This window comes from Schistocerca serialis, chromosome 2 (assembly GCF_023864345.2).
Source record: "Schistocerca serialis cubense isolate TAMUIC-IGC-003099 chromosome 2, iqSchSeri2.2, whole genome shotgun sequence".
Lineage (NCBI taxonomy): Eukaryota > Metazoa > Arthropoda > Insecta > Orthoptera > Acrididae > Schistocerca > Schistocerca serialis.
This window is the reverse complement of record NC_064639.1, coordinates 988,631,231-988,654,746: the sequence shown is the minus strand read 5'-3', so window position 1 is coordinate 988,654,746 and position 23,516 is coordinate 988,631,231. Positions and strand designations below refer to the sequence as shown.

The window sequence follows — 23,516 nt, the reverse complement described above, 5'->3', positions numbered from 1 at the left end:
AAAGCTTTCCACTACATTCTTCATCATTAAAAGAGAGACAAACACCATTCACACACACAAGCAAGCACACCTCACGCACACACAACGACCAACTCCAGTGTCTCGGACTGGAATGCAACTATCGTGTGGGATGCAAGCAGCAATCAGGAGGGGGTGAGGAAGAGGAATGAATAGTTGTGTATGGGTGGTGAGAGAGATGAATGCTGCCTGGTGAAGTGTGCAGGGACTATAATATCAACAGGTGCAGTGTCAGAAAGTTCTGAGGTAGGGAGGTGGGGAAAAAAAGGAGCAAAAATGGAGAGGAGCAGGGAACAACAGGAAAAGGTGTTGGCACACGGCTGCAAATAAACAGGGTGGGAGATGAGACTGGGGAGGACATGATAGGGCAGAGGGGGTGGAAACTGTTGGGTGAAGGGTGTGGGGACAGTATGTTACCACAGGTTGGCACCGGGATAATTGTGAGAGCGGAAAATGTATTGTATGGATAACTCCCATCTTCACAGATCAGAAAGGCTTGTGGCGGAGGAGAGACTCCAGATGGCTCTGGTAGTGTAGTTGTCACTGATTCAAGTGCGTTACATTCAGCTACATTTGTGTCACAGGGTTGTCTACTTTGCTCTTGGCCACAGTTTAGCGGTGGCCTTTCATCCGGGTGGACAGCTGGTTGGTAGTCACAACAATATAACAAGTGTGCAATGATTACAGCGGAGCTGGTAAATGAAATGGCTGCTTTCACAGATGGCTCAGCCACTGATGGGGTAGGATATACCTGTGAGAGGGCTGGAGTGGGAAGAGCTGGGTTGGTGGATTGGGCAGGTTTTACACCTGGCTCTTCCATGGAGATATGATCCTTGGGGGCAAGGGTTTGGGGTTGGTAGTGGCTTAGGGATGGACTAGGATGTTGGGCAATGGAACACCACTTTGAGAGGGGTGGGATGGATCTCAGGTCTCATTTCAGGGCATGATGATAGGTCATCAAAGCCTTGGTGAAGGATGTGGTTCAGTTGTTCCAGTGCGGGTGGAAATGGATCATGAAAGGCACACTCCTTTGTGGCTTGTTCTTGGAGATGGTGGGAAGATTGAGGGTGTGAGATGAAATGGCACGGGAGATCTGTTTGCAGACTAGGGCTGGGAGATAGTGACCGTCTGTGAAGGCCTTGGTGAGACCCTCAGCAGACCGAGCAAGGGAGTTTTTGTCACTGCACATGTGCAATCTCCAGGCGGCCAGGCTGTATGGGAGGGATTTACTGGTGTCGAAGGGATGAGAGCTGTCAAAATGCAGGTACCGTTGGTGATTTGTGAGATAAATGTGGACAGAGGAGGGTGGCAAGTTGGGTTGAGAAGGACCGTGTGAAGTGGATGGAAGAGAAGGTGTTGCGGCTGCAAAGGAACGAAGACAGTGTGTCTTGGCCCTGAGTCCAGAGCATGAAGATATTATCAATGAACCTGAACCAGACTGGGGGTTTGGTGTTTTGAGAGGCTACAAAGGTCTCCTCTGGATGGCCCACAAAAACGGTGACTTAGGAGCGTGCCATGCGGGTGCCCATGGCTGTGCCACAGATTTGTTTACATACCTTACCTTCAAATGGGAAGCAACTGCAGGTTAGGATGAAGTTAGTGAGATGTATGAGGAAAGAGGTAGTGATTTTGGAGTCTGAAGGACGCTGGGGAAGGAAGTGTTCAATAACATCAAGACCATTGGCAAGAGGGATTTTGGTGTATAGGCAGATGGCATCAACAGTGACAAGGAATCCAGTTGGTAAAGGGATGGGTGTGATGGAGAGTCAGTCAAGGAAAAGGTTGGTGTCTTTGAATTGTTAGGCTAGATTACAGACAACTGATTGGAGGTGTTGGTCAATGAGGGTAAAATTCTTTCAGTGGGGGCACAATAACCAACCACAATGGGACAGCCAGGATTGTTGGGTTTGTGGATTTTGGGGAGCATGTAGAAGGTGGGAGTGAGGAAGGTGAGGAGGAAAATGGAGTCAGGGGAGATGTTCTGGGAAGGGCCTAAGGCTTTAAGCAGGGATTGGAGTTTGTGTTGGACTTCTGGGATGGGATCACTTTGGCATAAGGCTTCTGGCACGTAGTCACTGCAGTTCATGACAGTGACAGAGCCTTTGTCTGCAGGATTTGTTTTGAGATTGTGTGTAGCTGTTATTTCTTCTACTGAAAGGCTGGTGTTCTGAGGGAGGGTTCTTGGGAAGGATGGTGGCAAGGAATTCCTGGACGGTGACCAACAAATGGTTAGGTGGAAAGGGGGGGGGAGGAGGATCACAGTTGGATGGTGATATGAACCAGAAGAGGGAGGGTTCTATGTTGGAATTAGGGTGGTTTTGGTTGCAGGATTGGTGGTAAAGAAGTGCTTCCATTGCAGGGATTGGGAGAAGGAGAGAAGGTCTTTGACAAGTCCAGCATGGTTATATGTGGGTGTAGGGCTAAGTGTGAGGCCTTCGGATAGCACTGGAACTTCTGTGGAGCTGAGGATTTTGGTGGAAAGGTTAACAACAGTGTTAAAGGAATGTTTTTGCTCAGGATTTAGTGGAGAGTTGGTAAGGAATTTTGGGGGTGTGGCAAGTTGGAAAGGTCAGCTAGGCGGGGTTTAGCTGCTATGAGGGACGGGACAAGGAGGAATATTGTGGGTGCAATAGGTGTTGGATAGTGGTGCCCCGAGGTGGCAGTAGGAAGTCAGCAGGTTAAATAACTTATGGAGGCAATGTCTGGAATGTTCTTCCAGGTGCTAGAGAGCACATGTAGATATATGGAGTATGGATTGCAGGTTAGTAGTATCCTGCAGAGGGAGCAGAGGTGGTTCTGGGATGCCTGTGCCATGGAGATCTGTTTTTGTAGTACCAGGTTTGTGAGGGCCAGGGATTGGCAGAATCTGAAAAGGTGTAGGTTACTGTGAAAGGAGGGATGGATCCAGAGACAGGAATCTTAACAGTTAGTCCATCTGAGGGGATTCTATCATTTAGGCATCATTTGAGAAACAAGATATGGGACAAGGTTTTAGCAATTTAAATTTTGATAGTCATGCATAAATTTGAGCCCTGTCCCTCCTGCACGTGTCTCATGCATGTATCTAGCCTGCAAAAAATCTGTGGCTTATTCAAAGCACACATCGTAAGTGCCAACAGATTGCCGGAACATCTTGCTAGTCTTTTTGACATGTACATTGACCATTGTATATACAGTATAATGAACTGATCCACATTTACTGTTCACATTAGGGATACACAACTGAGTGATGTATAATCCTTATTTATATATCTAAAAACAAAGATGATGTGACTTGCCAAACAAAAGCGCTGGAACGTCGATAGACACACAAACAAACACAAACATACACACAAAATTCAAGCCTTCGCAACAAACTGTTGCCTCATTAAGAAAGAGGGAAGGAGAGGGAAAGACGAAAGGATATGGGTTTTAAGGGAGAGGGTAAGGAGTCATTCCAATACCGGGAGCGGAAAGACTTACCTTAGGGGGAAAAAAGGACGGGTATACACTCGCACACACACACATATCCATCCACACATATACAGACACAAGCAGACATACACTTCTTACTGCATCATTATTATCAGTGCTAACAGCTGAAGGCTGTTACGTGCTGCTTTGCTCTGCTTGACTCATCCTAAACATTGCCCTAGTTAAAACCATATAAATGTTCTACTGTCACTATATATAACTCCCTTCTACTGTCACTATATGTAACTCCGTTCACACAAGAGTACTTCTGTGTCTACTTTCTTAATTATGTCTGCTTGTGTCTGTATATGTGTGGATGGATATGTGTGTGTGTGTGCGCGAGTGTATACCCGTCCTTTTTTCCCCCTAAGGTAAGTCTTTCCGCTCCCAGGATTGGAATGACTCCTTACCCTCTCCCTTAAAACCCATATCCTTTCGTCTTTCCCTCTCCTTCCCTCTTTCCTGATGAGGCAACAGTTTGTTGTGAAAGCTTGAATTTTGTGTGTATGTTTGTGTTTGTTTGTGTGTCTATCGACGTGCCAGCGCTTTCGTTTGGTAAGTCACATCATCTTTGTTTTTAGATATATTTTTCCTATGTGGAATGTTTCCCTCTATTAATTCATAATCCTTATTTATTTTTACTTGTAATTCACATAGCCTCCTGTAAGAGAAGAAATTGCTACTCCATATGTTTTAATGAATGTTTCAAACATTGTATCAAGGAAATCCTGAGATGAGAGTCACTAAAGAATAAGTGAAAATAAGTGTGATTACAAAATGTGAAAGACCAAGAAAGGCAAGTTTTCATTACAAATGGTGTAAGGCACTCTTGCAATATCTATTTTGGGTTTAGCTTTTATGTGAAAGATGCAATGAAGGAAGAGTAAGTAAATTTTGACAGAGGAATAAAAATGCAAGAGCAAAACAAACCAATGCCACGATTCACATATAACTTTGACACTCGGAATCAAGATAAGGAAGACTTAAAGAGAGTAAAGTTTATTCAATTTTGAGCATCAGTAGTATGTTAATTATTTTATGAGTAGCTATCATAGCTTGTTCACCTTCCAGCACTCAAGCAAATCAGAGGATTTTTCAAGCACTGACCTCGAGCTGCCTGTGAAAATTGCAAGAATATATAAAGAACATCTTTTACAGCATGCAGTAACATTTTCACTACAGTTTAAACTTACGTGCTGTAGCAGAATATGAAAATGGAAACCTTGTTTTTGCAAGCACTATACTTCCAATGTTATCAGCACGCACCTCACAGGATCACAACTTGTTGCTTTCAATAAAATTCTTCTGGGTATGTGGCAACATTGTCAACGTGTAAGATTTCTCCATGTTTCAGGGAGAAGTTTCTTTGGGACAAAATAAAATAAATATCACAGAGTCTGACTTAACTATAGTTTTGGCATTGTTACCGAGATTACACATGTTACTGTATGTGGAGTGCATGATGCAAATGGCATTTTCTGATAATTTGAAACGGTATGCTGGATGAGATACAAGGCAGGCAGGAAATAAGTGACAAGTTGAAACTTTGGGTTGGCCCATGAGGCATGAATGGATAACATAACTGGTAGTACACTGTGCACAAAAATGTTAATGCAAGAACATTGGCAGTAGAGACTACTATATAATTTCCATTAGATCTAGGAGAAGTCCGATTGAGAAATGACAGAAAACAGACTCATAACTTAATTTTCACAGGTATTATTTTGTGTGACTATTTATCACAGTTTACTTTCTTACAGAATATTCACCAACATGTGCCTTCAGTACACTGTGACTCTGTGATAGAGAGCAGTAGGTACACTATGTGATCAAAAGTATCCGGGCAACCCCAAAAACATACATTTTTGATATTAGGTGCATTGTGCTGCCACCTACTGCCAGGTACTCCAGATCAGCGATCTCAGTAGTCATTAGACATCATGGGAGACCAGAATGGGGTGCTCTGTGAAACTAACGGACATCGGACATGGTCAGGTGATTGGGTGACACTTGTGTTACACGTCTGTACGCAAGAGTTCCACACTTTTAAACATCCCTAGGTCCACTGTTTCTGATGTGATAGTGAAGTGGAAATGTGAAGGGACATGTACAGCACAAAAGTGTACAGGTCGACCTCATCTGTTGACTGACAGAGACTGCCGACAGTTGATGAGGGTCGTAATGTGTAATAGACAGACATCTATCCAGACCATCACACAGAAATTCCAAACTGCATCAGGATCCACGGTAAGTAATATGGCCAGTTAGGCGGGAGGTGAGAAAATTTGGATTTCGTGGTTGAGTGGCTGCTCATAAGCCAATCACCACGCCAGTAAATGCCAAACGACACGTCTCCTGATGTAAGGAGCGTAAACACTGGACGATTCAACAGTAAAAAAGTGTTGTGTGGAGTGGCGAATCATGGTACACAATGTGGCGATCTGATGGCAGGATGTGGGTATGACGAATGCCATGTGAAAGTCATCTGCCAACATGTGTAGTGCCAACAGTAAAATTCAGAGGTGGTATTGTTATGGTGTGGTTGTATTTTTCATGGAGGGGACTTGCTCCCTTGTTGTTTTGCATGGCACTATCACAGCCCAGACCTACACTGATGTTGTAAGCACCTTCTTGCTTCTCACTGTTGAAGAGCAATTCGGGGATGGCAATTGCATCTTTCAACACGGTCAAGCACCTGTTCATAATGCACAGCCTGTGGTGGAGTGGTTGCACGACAATAACATCCCTGTAATGGCTTGGCCTGCACAAGAGTCCTGACCTGAATCCTATAGAACACCTTCGGGATGTTTTGGAACGCAACCTTCATGCCAGGCCTCACCGACCGACATCAATACCTCTCCTCAGTGCAGCACTCCATGGAGAATGGGCTGTCATTCCCCAAGAAACCTTCCAGCACCTGATTGAACACATGCCTGCGAGAGTGGAAGATGATATCAAGGCTAAGGGTGGGTGAACACCATATTGAATGCCAGCATTACTGATGGAGGGCGCCATGAACTTTTAAGCCATTTTCAGCAAGGTTTCCAGACACTTTTGATCACATAGTGTATCTGACGTTCTCGCAATTGCAGACCATCTGAGATTATCAGAGGGACCTGTGACAGATTATCTTTCACAGGTTTCATCTACTGTTATAATAACTGTATTTGCTATTAAAGGACTCAGCCCAAAATAAAACTGAGTCTAGGTTTGTCCATGATACTCCGTATATGCCAGAAGTAGGTTACACAAAAGATGTTCCTTAATCATAGGCAGTACATTCAACAGAACAAATTTGCCTGAATGATTTGTAACCAGGTTTTCTTTCTTTCTTTCTTTCTTTTTCTTTAAATCTGGAGATTTTTTGATGACTACAGTTTTTGCATCCTCTATGCTATAGGTGCCCATCTTGTCCATAATACATCATTCACTATGGACATCAGGTAAGATTTATTCTGTGGTGCAAGCTGTTGCAACACTTCCAAATGGATGCCACTGGGTTTGGTCAATTCGGCTTTCTTTAACTTGAGTACAGCTTCTTCATATGCAAGGTTCAAATGGCTCTGAGCACTATGGGACTTAACATCTGAGGTCATCAGTCCCCAAGAACCTAGAACTACTTAAACCTAAGCACATCACACACATCCATGCCCGAGGCAGGATTTGAACCTGCGACTGTAGCAGTCGCGCGGTTCCGGACTGAAGCGCCTAGAACCGCTCGTCCACAGCAGCTGGCTCCACATGCAAGGGGTAAAATGACAATTCCTTGTTTAAAGTTTCTGTCTTTTGTTTTTGTTCTTATTTAACTAACAATGATTGTCATCACATAAGGGTTGATGCATTGAGTACTCCGCAGCATAAAGACCCACTACAATCCTAGTGTGATTTCTTAGATGTTCGTTGTCAGTCTTACTTGTTAAGCCTTATATCTCCACTGGACATTGATACAGAGGTCAGCAATTAACATGTGAGTCACCAGTCCACACATTATCACAGTGAAGCAAACAGCGGACAAAGCCCTACTCTGGGCTGGCAGCAGTGGTATATACTCTGACTGGTCAGTTACCATAAGGGCTACACACAGAAGATATTTGTGCATTTAAAAAAGGTCAAAGTAGGAAGCACACAACTTCCACAATTACACATTAGTGAAAGATATTGCTAAGAACTCAAGAAAATTCTAGTCCTACATAAAGTCGCTAAGTGGGTCAAAGGCTTCTATTCATTCGCTCATCGAACAGTCCGGTGTAGCAACAGAAGACAGCAAAGAGAAAGCTGAAGCTAAACTTTATGTTTAAAAAAGTAATTTACACAGGAGGATCATATTGAGTGATTGACTGTCACACACTCCTGATGGACTACACAGAAATGGACATCCCTGGTATTGAGAAGTAACTGGAAAAAGCTGAAAACAAAGAAGTACTGGTCTGGATGGAATCTCAATTCAATTTTACAGAGAATACTCTTCAGCATTGATCACTCAAATACCTTGCATTTATTGTGAATCCATCGCCCAGTGCAAAGTCCCAAACAACTGGAAAGAATACCGTATTTACTCGAATCCAAGCCGCACTTTTTTTCCGGTTTTTGTAATCCAAAAAACTGCCTGCGGCTTAGAATCGAGTACAAAGCAAGCGGAAGTTCTAAAAAATGTTGGTAGGTGCCGCCGCAACTAACTTCTGCCGTCGAATATATGTAGCGCTACACAGGCATGCTTTGTAGACACAAAGATAAATACTGGCGCCAAAACCTCTGCGTCAGCAAATAAATTTAAAAAAAGGATGGAAGACGAGCTTTTTTTTCTCCGCCCTGAGTTTTGACCACTGCATTTTCATACATTATCCAACGAAGTAAATACAAATTCCGTATTGTTCATCTTCGAATGTAGCAGAATTTTAATGTACTACGAAAATCCGACAGGCAAGACTGTTTGGGATGTTTGTCAATATGGTCAGCTCTACGTTCTGAATTTTTTCCTAGCTGTGAGAAGAGATGGTTGCTAATAGGAACCTGACGAAATGTGAATCACATGCAGTATTCTCTTCACCATAAGAAAGAATACGGATATAAACATTTTGCCAGGCATCCTTTCGTGTTTGCTGCTATCTCATTTAAATCCTGTCTGCCTAATAAACTACGTAACTAGAGTGAGACAACAGCAAATGTGGAAGAATATACATATCGTGTCATGTTTATATTTGTATTATTCTTATGCCTAATAGTGATACAGTCAGAAATAAAGCACGGCAACTGACTACATTTTTAAATCTAAGATGACTCTAATTTCTGTGCAGAATTTGATGTACTAAAGAAGCAGCCGCAAAGATTTTCAAATGGAGAATAATTTTCGCCTAAATCTCGTTCAGAACATGTTCTATCATACGCAGTCTATTATTTGGTTCTTGTTAATCATTATCAAAGAAAGCAGCAGTGTAAGTAACAACAAATGGCAGTCTCTTGCCATTGTTTCGCTAATGAGACGATTCCTCTCTCTTTTTTTTAATTGTAAGCGGCGGTAGCGTGCACAAAAGCAAGCCATGCCGCGAGTGGCGACAGGCCGTAAACACGAATTATCAGAAAGCGACAAACAATGCATGACACAGTACAGTAATGCATTTTCAGCTTAGAGTGACGTAAACACCTATAACAAAGAAAACGGCACTTATCAGATCAAAGCAAAATAAGCAATTGATTCGAACCAGACGAAGCACGTGAGAAAGGAAGGGTACCCGTATAAATACAGATGGAGCGCCTGACGCATAGCAATGGCTACCTGGTAAAGCTTAACTGCTAAGCTTACGACTCGAACCAAACTACTGTAGCTGCATCGTCATTCATTCAACCTAAATTGTGTCTCGTATTACAACGGACCAACTTTGTTTAGATTTGGAGGTGCGGCCTAAAACTTTTCTCCCCCTTTGAATTTCGAGTCTCAAATTTCACGTGCGGCTTAGATTTGGGAAATTTTTTTTCCTTTATTTCGAGTCTCATTTTTCAGGTGCGGCTTAGATTCGAGTGCGGCTTAGATTCGAGTAAATACAGTAAGAATGGTCCTCTAAAATCGCTGACCAATATCCTTAAAGTTGGTTTGCTGCAGAATTCATGATCATATTCAAAGTTTCCATATAATAAATTTCCTTGAAACACAAAAGCTTCTGTCCACAAATCAGCACAGATTGAGAAAGCACTGCTCACGAGAAACTCAGTTTTCCCTTGTCTACACGATATCCTCCTGTGAACCATGGATGGAGTTCCAACAGGTATATTTCATATGCCTAGATTTCCAGAAAGCATTTGACATGGTACCTCACCATAGACTGTTAGAGAGAATCCAAGCATAAGGAATAGGTTCTCAGACATTCAAATGAGTTGAAGACTTTCTGAGTAACAAAACCTAGTACACTGAACTGGATGCCGTGCATTCACAAGAGCAAAGATATCATCAGGAGGGCCCCAGGGAAGTGTGTTTGCTGTGTGAGGCAACGGGCGGTTGGCGTGGCCGCGCTGGGGCCTCTCGGCAGGTCACAGCCCAGCAGCAACCGTGTGGTGCCGAATGTTAGCTTAGCAAGAGGAGAAGCCCCCAGCGCGTGGTTCAGCTGCGTGGCTGGGAATTCCATGGTGACGCTGTATTGATGAAGGAGACACGCTGGGAGTGCCAAAGATGGCGGACTTTGTGAAACATTAATGGTGGACATTTCACATTTCATATAGAAATTAATAGTAGCCAGATGAATCACGATACCTCAAAAAGAAACATGTACATTACCATTATCTGCATGGCGATTCTGATGGTGTAATCAGATTTTCAATATATTAATTAGTTTAAAGTTTAGTATTTGACTGTAAATTATACAAGTAACACCCAGCAACGAATTTCCAAAATCTAAACGGCTCATCTGATTTCGTCGATCAACGTGTCTTTAGAAAGTTATTAGTGTAAACCTAAATTGGTATGAATTACAGGCATATAACTTGAATAGAACAAGAGTTATTGGAGGTCAAAGTTGCCAATTACTGTTAATCGCGTCAGGCCGTAAGTACTCCACAGTTACACAAAAAATAGTAGCAGCATGCATATAAATATATTTATTCATCTATGTCTTTGTTTATATCTGATATAACTATTCATGAAGAAATTGCTTAAATATTTACTGTGTTTTAGAAAGCACAGAGACATTATGCTACTGGCCTACCTTTTGTTCTATTCCTTTGATATATGTTTATTTAATTTGTTTATGTATCTAATAATGTGTGTTAGAGTGTGTTTATGGTCCAGCTGTAGAAATATTTATTTAATTTCATGTTATTTAAATGTAAATCCAGTATTTCGAATGTGTTTCATTATGTTTTTGTGAATGCGTTGGCTTGAAGACATGGCATGAGCGCTCTAGCCAATCGCAGCACTCATGAATGGGGAGACTGGATGGAAGTAGGAGAAGAGTTCTGAGCAGGACAACAGGACACAGGGAGTCCGGGACAGTACGGCACGAGGGATGCACAGTCGCGGAAAAGACTTCGAGAGTGGAGCAGTTTGTGCATGGTAGCAGGAGAGAGAAATATTTCGGAGTGCCAACTTGTGCTCTTGTGTGATTTCCGTGGCTTCTGCAGTGAAGACATAGTACGCGTTTAGAAGTGAATATCTCGCGAGCTATGTTGTTGTTCATAACTAATTATGTGAAGTAGAAATCTACAACATCAATAAGTGTTTTGAAGTAATAAAGGGTATTAAAGGTATTTCCACTATCGTACTCATCATTTAGAGTCATTAAAATAGTACCTGCAGAATTTATTTAATTGCAATCTTCCATTTATAAATGTCTATATTATGTTCAAAATTGGCAACTGCCGAATGATAAGGAACCTTCGACCATTCAATTCATGTGTATATTCATATTGTATACTGTAGACTCAGCAGTATTTGGCTTGTAATACGGCAACTACATATCCCAGCCTCTAGACAACAAAACCAGCCAAAACTTTGAATATTTCAACTCTGAGTCAGAGGGTACATAGTTGAGGGTCACCACAACATTTCATTTCATTATTTGGAAAGACCGCAGCTGATGATGCAATTGTGTACAGTAAAGTTTCATCATCAACTAACTGTAGAGTGATACAAGACATCTTAGACAGGATTCCTCTTTGGTGTGATGAATGGCAACTTCCTCTAAATGTAGGAAATGTACACCAATGACATGCATAGAAGAAGCACTCATGGAATGTTTGAATACAGTATCCATGGTGTTGCTGCTCAACTCTGTCATGCCATTTTAGTATTTAGGCGTAACATCGCAAAGCGATATGAAGTAGGACAAGTACGTAAGTCAGATTCAGGGAAGGCAGATAGTGCACTCTGGTTTATTGAGAGAATTCTACGAAACTGTAGGTCATCTATAAAGGAGACTACATGCAGAACACTTGTGTAACTTGTTCTTGGATACTGTTTGAGCATCCGAGATTCTCACCAGGTAATTTTAAAGGAAAACATCAAAGCTATTCTGCGGTGTGCTGCTAAATTTGTTGCCAGTGGGTTTGGTCAATGTTCCATGAACTCAAATAGGAAGTCTTGGAGGGAAGACAATGTTCTTTTTGGGACATATCACTGAGAAAGTTTAGAGAACTGGCATTTGCAACTGACTGCACAACAATTCTACTGCTACCATTGTGTACCTTGCATAGGGGCCACAAAGACAAGACTTGGGAAATTAATGTTCGTGTAGAGGCATGTACACAGTTGTTTCTCCCTTGCTTCATCTGCGACTGGTACAAAAAGGGGAAGACAAGTAATGGTACAAGGTACTCTTTGCTATACACCATTTGGTGGCTTGTGGGGTATATCTGTAGATAGTAAATTGTTTTCTTCTGATCTTGTTGTCATGAACACATCATGGACATAAAATTTTCATCTGATTAATGAGTGGATATCAAAAGGAAGTGTGTTTATCACCGCTGTCAATAGGATTTCCTTATTCTTCATATAATGAGCGGATTGTGTTAGAAAAGGACTGTGGAAGCTCATGACAAACTGGGAGTAATTGGTTTTGTTAATGACACTAAAGAAGTATAATAGAATTTGTATTTTGTGACTGTGAAGTAGTAACCCTGTCCATAATTTCACAAGGATCTGTAATACTCTAGCTACAATAATTCATATTAGTATTGTGCAGGTGTTATTTACAACGCAGTACACTATGCAAAAATCCTTCCGTTAATGCAACTCTTCCATTTGCCTTCCCTACTACAGATTTCTCTTTTCAATATTTCACCTGAAGCAGTCTATGTATGATATGTTGCCAAGATCTGGTTCGTTGCGTTACAGTGTAACATTTTTGTTGTAAATACGAGGGTAGTCAACAATTATCCGCAAAGTAGTTACAAAATTTTATTGTAATAAAATAGGAAACTTCCAAGAACATCATTTTTCAACATAGTGTCCTTGCGTTTCAACGCACTTGGTCCATCATTGTACAAGCTTCCTGATGCCCTCATAAAGGACAGTTCTCGGTTGAGCTGTGAGCCAGGAATGCACCACTTCTCACTGCTTCATCTGAGGCAAATCAATGCCTGTTTGAGTGGACCAAACAAGTGATAGTCAGAAGGTGCAAGGTCGGGACTATGGAACCAAACTGCTGAGGTCATCGGTCCCTAGGCTTACAAACTACTTAACCTGACATAAACTAACTTACGCTAAGGACAACACACACACCCACGCCCGAGGAGGACTCGAACCTCTGATAGTGGGAGCCACGCAAACCGTGGCAAGGCACCTCAGACTGCGTGGCTACCCCATGCAGTGAGAAATTAGGGTTTGTATGGAGACGTACAGACAGTTATTTTTCCCTTGTTCTATTTATGAGTGAAACACAAAAGGAAAGACTAGTAGTGGTACAAAGCACCCTCCAACATGCATCATACGGTGGCTTGCAGACTATCTATGTAGATGCAGATGAAATAATGAGGAGTGCCTCACTCAACCCAAGAAGAAACACACAACTGGTGGAGCCAATGGGGAGGTAAATTTAAAATTTTAAGCTTTTGAATTTTTTAACACTTCAAGTTTTGTGAAATAAAAATATTATTAATAACATATTTATGTACAGAATTAATATGCTTGACCGTGATGTAACGAATACTGAAGAACAATTTTTTGGCAATCCCTGGTGAGTTTTGGGAGAAAATAGAGTGCAGTTAACTAGAAAAATGACCACATTTATTCTCTACTGCGACAGCTGTGTTCAATATTTCTATATCTTTCCAAACACTCGTTCAAAAATAATTAGCTGATGATGTGCAGTCGGCAGGTATGGTATCTGCTGGAGTCGATCTGTTGAGTACAGGGCAGAAAAGACACAGTGAAGCGAGTGATATCTGATCATATAATGCACGCTTTGATGGACAGTATTGGTATCCTTGATGATTTTTGTTTTGCGATCCTAGGCAGCAGTCTGATAATGTCACAAACCGACCTTTGCGTAGATCTGCGTAACTACCTTGGCATACTGAGCCTGTTTAAGTTTGAATATGCTGTCTGATTCTTTACAGCTTCTGATTAAGTCTTCAGCATTGGGAGACGAAATGTTAGATAAAGAAATATGCCTTTGATCACAGCCTAAAGCTTATGAAAGTAAAATCACTAAACTGACTTTCAATAGCATCCCATAACTGTGACCATCAAAGTTCAATTACACTGCTTTTGACTGCTTTTCTCATTATATAACTCTGCCATGTTAAATGTAAAATTACTGTTGAAACACCATAACTAATCTTCTGGTACAATGTTGAATGTTTCCCTTTAATTCTGAGAGGTTGAGTGTTACTTTTCAGCATCAATATCTGGTTTGATGTACTCAGTGGTCGAATTGCTCAAAGTGGTAGAAACTGTCTTGTCAAATGGTGAAATGATTCCAAAATTATGAGAACATCTTTCATATCATATATAACCTTGAACAGTAAATTATACTACCCCCCGTAATACCCAAAAGATCTGGCATGCAACATAGTGGGGGCAGGAGACCCACATATTCTGGTGAGAAAAGAGTGATATATCAGTAGCTAAGACAGTGGCTTGTGGCAGTAGCTGTGACAGAGCCACCCCTCACAGACGGTAACATAGAAAGTGTTTCCCAAGCTGTCTTCCACACTGCCCCTTGTCCTCAGCTGTAGGCACTGTTTTGTGCACTGTCTTTAAGATAGAGTAAGGATGGCCTGTGAGAATTTAACGATACCCAATAGCTGTGGAACAGTACACATTTCCACCTTGTGAACAACTTCACAGGTATGACTGTGGGAGTGATACGGTACAGTAACAATCACAATACCATAATGACAGGAAGTCTGATTGCTAAATTATTCTCATGATGTCAGGGAAAAAAAAGGTGGGAATTTAAGGAGATGGGACCTGGATAAACTGAAAGAACCAGAGGTTGTACAGAGTTTCAGGGAGAGCATAAGGGACCAATTGACAGGAATGGGGGAAAGAAATACAGTAGAAGACGAATGGGTAGCTCTGAGGGATGAAGTAGTGAAGGCAGCAGAGGATCAAGTAGGTAAAAAGACGAGGGCTAGTAGAAATCCTTGGGTAGCAGAAGAAGTATTGAATTTAATTGATGAAAGGAGAAAATATAAAAATGCAGTAAATGAAGCAGGCAAAAAGGAATACAAACGTCTCAAAAATGAGATCGACACGAAGTACAAAATGGCTAAGCAGGCATGGCTAGAGGACAAATGTAAGGATGTAGAGGCTTATCTCACTAGGGGTAAGATAGATACAGCCTACAGGAAAATTAAAGAGACCTTTGGAGAAAAGAGAGCCACTTGTATGGATATCAAAGGCTCAGATGGAAACCCAGTGCTAAGCAAAGAGGGGAAAGCAGAAAGGTGGAAGGAGTATATAGAGGGTCCATACAAGGGCGATGTACTTGAGGACAATATTATGGAAATGGAAGAGGATGTAGATGAAGATGAAATGGGAGATACGATACTGCGTGAAGAGTTTGACAGAGCACTGAAAGACCTGAGTAGAAACAAGGCACCCGGAGTAGACAACATTCCATTGGAACTACCGACGGCCTTGGGAGAGCCAGTCCTGACAAAACTCTACCATCTGGTGAGCAAGATGTATGAAACACGCGAAATACCCTCAGACTTCAAGAAGAATATAATAATTCCAATCCCAAAGAAAGCAGGTGTTGACAGATGTGAAAATTACCGAACTATCAGTTTAATAAGTCACAGCTGCAAAATACTAACGCGAATTATTTACAGATGAATGGAAGATCAGTTTGGATTCTGTAGAAATGTTGGAACACGTGAGGCAATACTGACCTTACGACTTATCTTTGAAGAAAGATTAAGGAAAGGCAAACCTACGTTTCTAACATTTGTAAACTTTGAGAAAGCTTTTGACAATGTTGACTGGAATACTCTCTTTCAAATTCTAAAGGTGGCGGGGGTAAAATACAGAGAGCGAAAGGCTATTTACAATTTGTACAGAAACCAGATGGCACTTATAAGAATCGAGGGGCATGAAAGGGAAGCAGTGGTTGGGAAGGGAGTGAGACAGGGTTGTAGCCTCTTCCCGATGCTATTCAATCTGTATATTGAGCAAGCAGTAAAAGAAACAAAAGAAAAATTTGGAGTAGGTATTAAAATCCAGGGAGAAGAAATAAAAACTTTGAGGTTCGCCGATGACATTGTAATTCTGTCAGAGACAGCAAAGGACTTGGAAGAGCAGTGGAACGGAATGGACAGTGTCTTGAAAGGAGGATAGAAGATGAACATCAACAAAAGTGGAATTAAGTCGGGTGATGCTGAGGGAATTAGATTAGGAAATGAGACTCTTAAAGTAGTAAAGGAGTTTTGCTATTTAGGGAGCAAAATAACTGATGATGGTCGAAGTAGAGAGGATATAAAATGTAGACTGGCAATGGCAAGGAAAGCGTTTCTGAAGAAGAGAAATATGTTAACATCGAGTATAGATTTAAGTGTCAGGAAGTCGTTTTTGAAAGTATTTGCATGGAGTGTAGCCATGTATGGAAGTGAAACATGGACAATAAATAGTTTGGACAAGAAGGTAATAGAAGCTTTCGAAATGTGGTGCTACAGAAGAATGTTGAAGATTAGATGGGTAGATCACGTAACTACTGAGGAGGTATTGAATAGGATTGGGGAGAAGAGAAGTTTGTGGCACAACTTGACTAGAAGAAGGGATCAGTTGGCAGGACATGTTCTGAGGCATCAAGGGATCACAAATTTAGCATTGGAGGGCAGCGTGGAGGGTAAAAATCATAGAGATGAATACACTAAGCATATTCATAAGGATGTAGGTTGCAGTAGGTACTGGGAGATTAAGGAGCTTGCACAGGATAGATTAGCATGGAGAGCTGCATCAAACCAGTCTATGGACTGAAGACCACAACAACAACAAAAGATTTTTATTTGAATTGTAACATCAACTAAAGTCAGAAGAGTTACAAGAAGTATTGTCATGACAGTGTGATTTTGTACAATACACTCATGAAATATAAAAGACACCATGAAAAAGGTAAAATAGTAGCTGCAATATAACACAGTTGACCCGTATCAACTAAATAATACATTAGGGTGGAATAAATGTTTTGTGCCACATGTACTATGGACAGAGACACTAACTTGCCACTAAAAGATTCCTCCTACAGAGTGAGCAGGCTTCTTAACTTCCACCATCATACATGTTCCACAGCAGCTTTGCCTCTCCCAGCAGAAAAATTCTGTGACCGACTTGGCGGAATACACCGTAACAGGCTGATGCAAGAAACCACAGTACAGGAGCTGGTTAAATGTTTTTGCATAAGGAATGCTAAGCTGAATTTGCTGACACTACAGGCACCATTTCTGCAAACTGAACTTGCTACACCAACACAGCATAGTGGGCTGTGAAATTGTTGAGATAGTTCAAAAACTGGGCAGTGATGTTACGGTTTCCCAATTGCCACACATTGCACCTCAGTTGTAATTTCAGAGAGAGAAGTTCCACTTTTAAGAACTAATTATGGACTGAGTTCATATAAAGACTGCCCATTTTAGACAGGCTGTATCAATTGCTGCCAGCAGTCAACTATGAAGGAAAGTCAGTGCCAGTCTACAACTACAAACGGGTCAACAAGCTGTCACAGCCAGATACTTTCTCCACTAGCTGCACGCCTGCTGTCTGCAGTAAGTATGAATAGAGCTGACTTGGTGCCCTCCAACCAGAAGGCCACATGTTGGGTACCATCCATCTGCTTCTGGCCACTTACCTTATGGAGATCATGGTGCATGCACCGACCACCTAGCCCTCCATTCATCTTCACTTGTGTGGGAAACTCTGTCATCACCTGCCATCACCTGTGCAGGCACACATCACTGCTGTGAACCACTGCCATTTATGCTGGAGTCTACAGTTTCATTCTGCCCCCTCCAACATGCCCCACACTGAGCTGTCGATGTGGTTGCCCACTCCAGCTGCTGCACACTGCCCTGCTGCCCAGAGTGATACCACACGTTGGCCGTGACAAGTGAACTTTTGCTGACTGAAGTCAGCTTCACTGACCGAGTCCGTCCTGTGCTTTGGGGGACTTTCATTGCCATCTAGCACTGACCTCAATGCACTCTGCCATGGAAAAAAACCATTATACACAATGTAATCAAAATTAATTGGACACCTGGCTGAAAATGACTTACAAGTTCGTGGCGCCCTCCATGAGTGATGCTGGAATTCAATATGGTGTTGGTGCACCCTTAGCCTTGATGACAGCTTTCACTCTGACAGGCATACATTCAACCAGGTGCTGGAAGGTTTCTTGGGGAATGGCAGCCCATTCTCCATGGAGTGCTGCACTGAGGAGAGGTATCAATGTCAGTCGGTGAGGCCTGGCATGAAGGCAGCGTTACAAAACATCCCACAGGTGTTCTATAGGATTCAGGTCAGGACTCTGTGCAGGCCAGTCCATTACAGGGATATTATTGTCGTGTAACCACTTCGCCACAGACTGTGAATTTTGAACAGGTGCTCAATCACGTTGAAAGATCCAATCGCCATACCCGAATTGATCTTCAACAGTGGGAAGCAAGAAGGTGCTTAAAACATCAAGGCAGGTCTGTGCTGTGACAGTGCCACGCAAAACAACAAGGGGTGCAAGTCCCCTCCGTGAAAAACACAACCACACCATAACACCACCGCCTCTGAATTTTACAGTTGCCACTACACACACTGGCAGATGACGTTCACCGGGCATTCGCCATACCCACATCCTGCCATCGGATCGCCACATTGTGTACCGTGATTCGTCACTCCACACAACCTTTTTCCACAGTTCAATCATTCAACGTTTACGCTCCTTACATCAGGTGATGCGTCATTTGGCATTTACCGGCATGATGTGTGGATTATGAGCAGCTGCTTGACCATGAAATCCAAATTTTCTCACCTCCTGCCTAACTGGCCATAGTACTTACAGTGGATCCTGAAACAGTTTGGAATTCCTGTGTGATGGTCTGGACAGATGTCTTCCTGTTACACATTACGACCCTCTTCAACAGCCGGCAGTATATGTCAGTCAACAGATGAGGTCGGCCTGTACGCTTTTGTGCTGTACGTGTCCCTTCACATTTCCACTTCACTATCACATCAGAAACAGTAGACCTAGGGATGTTAGGAGTGTGGAAATCTCACATACAGATGTATGATACAAGTGACACCTAATCACCTGAACACGTTCAATTCCATGAGTTCTGTGGAGCGCATCATGCTCCTCTCTCACGATGTCTAATGACTACTGAGGTCGCTGATATGGAGCACCTGGCAGTAGATGGCAGCACAATGCACCTAATAAAAACATATGTTTTTGGGGGGGTGTCCAGATACTTTTGATCACATAGTATATGAAAATGTTATTTTCATGATGGTACATTTGGCATCCACCCGGTACCTACAAACCACACTGCTAGGGTAGCGAACTGCAGGCCTTCCCTCACTACTAGCACTGCAGTTCCAACATCCACTATAGAGTTCATTCACCTTGATCTCTACACACAATTATGTCAATACTACTATAAAAAATAAAAGGTCTAGATGTTTTCTGGCAGTTAATACCGTATGATGTAGAAATGGTCTATTTTAGCTGCTTGGTATCATTGATATTTTGCTGGCTTTTTACACTTGGGCTAAATGGAATTATGTTCCATTTAGTTGTTGTACAACAACAACAACAACAACAACAAACTAAATGGAATATAATCACTACATGTACATGTATGGAAACTGACAAACTGTATATGAATGTTTTACTTTATAATAATTAGCTACACTCCTTCTCAGGAGCAGTTATCTCAGAACCACTACACAAATTGATTTCTACAAACTGGAATACCTTGACTCAACACTTCAGTTGTTGAACTTTGAAGACTGGAAGAAGATGGTAGTGTCCACAGGAATGCCATGTCACTACCAGTCAGATCAGTAATACTATGAATACGGTTCTGACTCCACAACAGTACTGCTTTAATGTGGCTATCATCCAGCTGTAAGACCGTGTTTTCTAATCTGTGGAAAGAGCACATTATATCAATAGATGTAACTATCGAATCTCTTGGGAAAAATGGAAAATGTTGCAATAATGGAATAATGACCTCATATCATCAGCACTACATCACCTAGCAATGAAGTGTGATTGCACTGATTACTTGTTTTCACTGAGCTTCACACACACACACACACACACACACACACACACACACACACACACTCAAATGCACAGATTTAAGGCTATGAAATAGCTGTTTATGAACCTTTGGATCTAGTAGATGGACAGATGAAGGTGAGAGCAGAGGAAAGGATTTGAGCAACTGGGAGTAGTAATACTTCACAGATTGAAATTAAATTCACATCCTGTGAACATGCTGTGTTATACATAGACCCACTAAATGAGTCAACAGGTAATGTACCCTCTGCAGGACAAAAATTGGGTGCAAGGCACTTTACTGATCAGTAACTACCCTTCTCCCCACAGCTTCACCTGCATATTCTTCCCTCTCTCTGCCTGTCTGTCCACATCTGCCTCCCAACTCTATCTGGCTCTCCCCTCATCCCCACATTATCTCTTCACACGTTCCTCCCCTCTATTGTCCATTTCCTCCCCCCCCCCCCCCCCCTCTCACCTTAACTTCCTGCCCCTCTCTCTTTCTATCTCCGCCTTCTCCTCTTCCTTAAGCACCTGCCTACTACCCTCTACACCTTCCACCAGCCTCATGTATCTCCCCCTCCTCACCTCTTTCTGTATGTTTCCTCCTCCCCCTCGCTCTGTTCATGCCCTCCTCTATCCATCTCAACCTGTCTCCTGTCATGCTCATCGGCACATGTAGGCCCTGCAACACAGTTCAATAATGCAAGCTGATACTACTCCCACAACACACCTCTGATGCACAGCAGGCTACACATCATGGGCCTGAAAATAATTTATTAGCCCCTGACATACAGGATGCCATGCAAAGCAGGTCAATACTACCCCAACACTACATGACTTTCATGCAAGGTATCCTACATGTCTGGGCCTAGAGAACTGTTTCTAGCAAGCTGAATTGGCAGGCTGATGTTCCCACACAACATGCCTGTCATGGAGGGCAGCCTATGTGGCACGGGCACGGAGAAACATGTTTTTGCCTGTATCTCCACTCCATGTTGAGTAGCAGAAAGGCACAACAAAAAGACTGCAAAGCAAGTAAGCTTTCAGTAAAAAGGCCTTCTTCTGAATTAGGCAAAACACACACACACTCACACAACCTTAACTCATACACAAATGACAATTGTTTCTGGCTGCCAAGGCTAGACTGTGAGCAACTGAGCATGATGGGACAAGCAATCTGGGTGGCGAGGGTAAGGATGAGGCTCAGGCAGGGAGGGGGAGGGATAGCACGGTAGGGGTTCTCGACAGTAAAAAATTGCTTGTGGGACCATACAGGGAAAAGGGAGGAGAGGGTAGAGCAGCAAAGTGCAGTTGGGAGGGTAGACAGAGGGCAGAGCAAGGGGGCAGGGGGGCATGTGTGGAAAAGGATAGAAGTAAAATGACTTTGGATGCATTGATGGTTGGTTGGTTGGTTTGGGGAAGGAGACCAGACAGCGTGGTCATCGGTCTCATCGGAATAGGGAAGGATGGGGAAGGAAGTCGGCCGTGCCCTTTCAGAGGAACCAACCCGGCATTTGCCTGGAGTGATTTAGGGAAATCACGGAAAACCTAAATCAGGATGGCCGGATGCGGGATTGAACTGTCGTCCTTCCGAATGCGAGTCCAGTGTCTAACCACTGCGCCACCTCGCTCGGTGGATGCATTGATGGAATAAAAGGTGGGTTGAGGTCAGAAGGGTTACAGGAACATAGGATAATTTGCAGAGGAAGTTCCCATCTGCACAACTCAGAAATGCTGATGTTGCTAGGAAGGACACAGATGACAGAGGCTGAGAAGCAGTCACTGAAATGAAGAATGTTGTGTTGGGCAGCATGTTCAGCAACTGACTGGTCCAGCTGTTTCTTGGTCACAGTTTGTCAGTGGCCATTCAGGTGGACAGACAGCTTGTTGGTTGTCATGCCCACATAAAACACTGCACAGTGGTTGCAGCTTAGCTTAAGATCGCATGACTGGTTTCACAAGTAGCCTTGCTTTTGGTGGGATAGGTGACATTTATGAGCGGACTGGATCAGGTGGTCACGGGAGGAAGTATGGGACAGGTCATGCATGCAGGTCTATTACAGGAATATAAGCCATGTTGCAAAGAGTTGTGAGCAGGGGCTGAGTAGGAATGGACAAGAATATAGAGTGGGTTCAGTAGGTGGTGGAATACCACTGTGGAAGAGGTGGGAAGGATAGTGGGTAGGACATTTACCACTTCAGGGCATGACAAAAGGTAGTCGAAACCCTGGTGGAGAATGTGATTCAGTTGCTCCATCTTGAGTGGTACTGAGTAACAAGGGGTTCCTCTGTGGCATGACAAGCAGTCACTCTCAGAATGCACTAAGAGCCTCACTGATGCCTTCAGAGACCGTAATTACCCTCTCAACCTTATACAGAAACAGATCTCCTGTGCATTATCTTTCCAGTCACCCACCGCCACCCACAGTCCCATCGTCTGCCCACAGAGAAGCAGTTCCCTCGTAACTAAATACCACCCAGGACTGGAGCAATTTAATCACCTTCTCCGCCAGGGTTTCAACTACCTCTCATCACATCCTGAAATGGAGACTGTCCTATCCACTATCCGTCCCACTCCTCCTATTGTGGTATTCTGCCTCCCACCAAATATACACAATATCCTCTTCCATCCCCACTCAACCCTTGCTCCCAACTCCTTGCCTTCCCTTCATATCCCTTTAATAGATCTAGAAGCAACCACCTACTCCAGTCAGCTTACAAGCGTCACCTATCCCATCAAAGACAAGGCTACCTGTGAAACCAGTCATGTGACCTGCACACTTAGCTGCAACCACTATGCTGCATTCTACATGGGCATGACAACCAATTAGCTGTCTGTCTGTAGGAATGACCACTGACAAACTGTGGCCCAGAAACAGCTGGACTACCCAGTTGCTGAGCACACTACCCAACACAAAGTTCTTCACTTCAATGACTGTGTCACAGACTGTGGCATCTGAATCCTTCTTACCAACACCAGCTTTTTTGAATTGCACAGGAGAGTACTCTACCTGCAATATATCCTACCTTCTTTAATCACTGTCCTTCACCCACCTATCCCCTTGCCTGGTCCCACTTCTGCACTACATAGCCTTCTATTCCACCAATGTACCCATAGTCTTTTTATTTCAGTCTTTATCTCCCCCGCACTTCCTCTGTCCAATCTTCCAATTGCACCTAGCTCTATAGCTCTATCCTCTCCCCACATTGTCCCTGTATGCTCTGCTGAACAGCACTTTACTGTCCCCCACCTCTATCCTGTTATCCCTCCCCACCCCAGCCTCCTCCTTACCCTCACCATTCAGGTTACTTCTCCCATCATTCTCCACTGATTGCATGGCCTCA

At 42.9% G+C, this 23,516-nt stretch overlaps 1 protein-coding gene across 1 annotated transcript in view; it reads right to left on the bottom strand.

Annotated features, from left to right (window-relative positions):
• Positions 1-23,516, bottom strand: part of LOC126458417 (probable glutamate--tRNA ligase, mitochondrial) — an 82,587-nt gene that overhangs the window by 5,116 nt on the left and 53,955 nt on the right. The window contains exon 7 of the mRNA XM_050095448.1: positions 19,860-20,032. Within this exon, the coding sequence (XP_049951405.1) occupies positions 19,860-20,032 (173 nt within the window). The remainder of the gene's footprint in view (positions 1-19,859; positions 20,033-23,516) is intronic.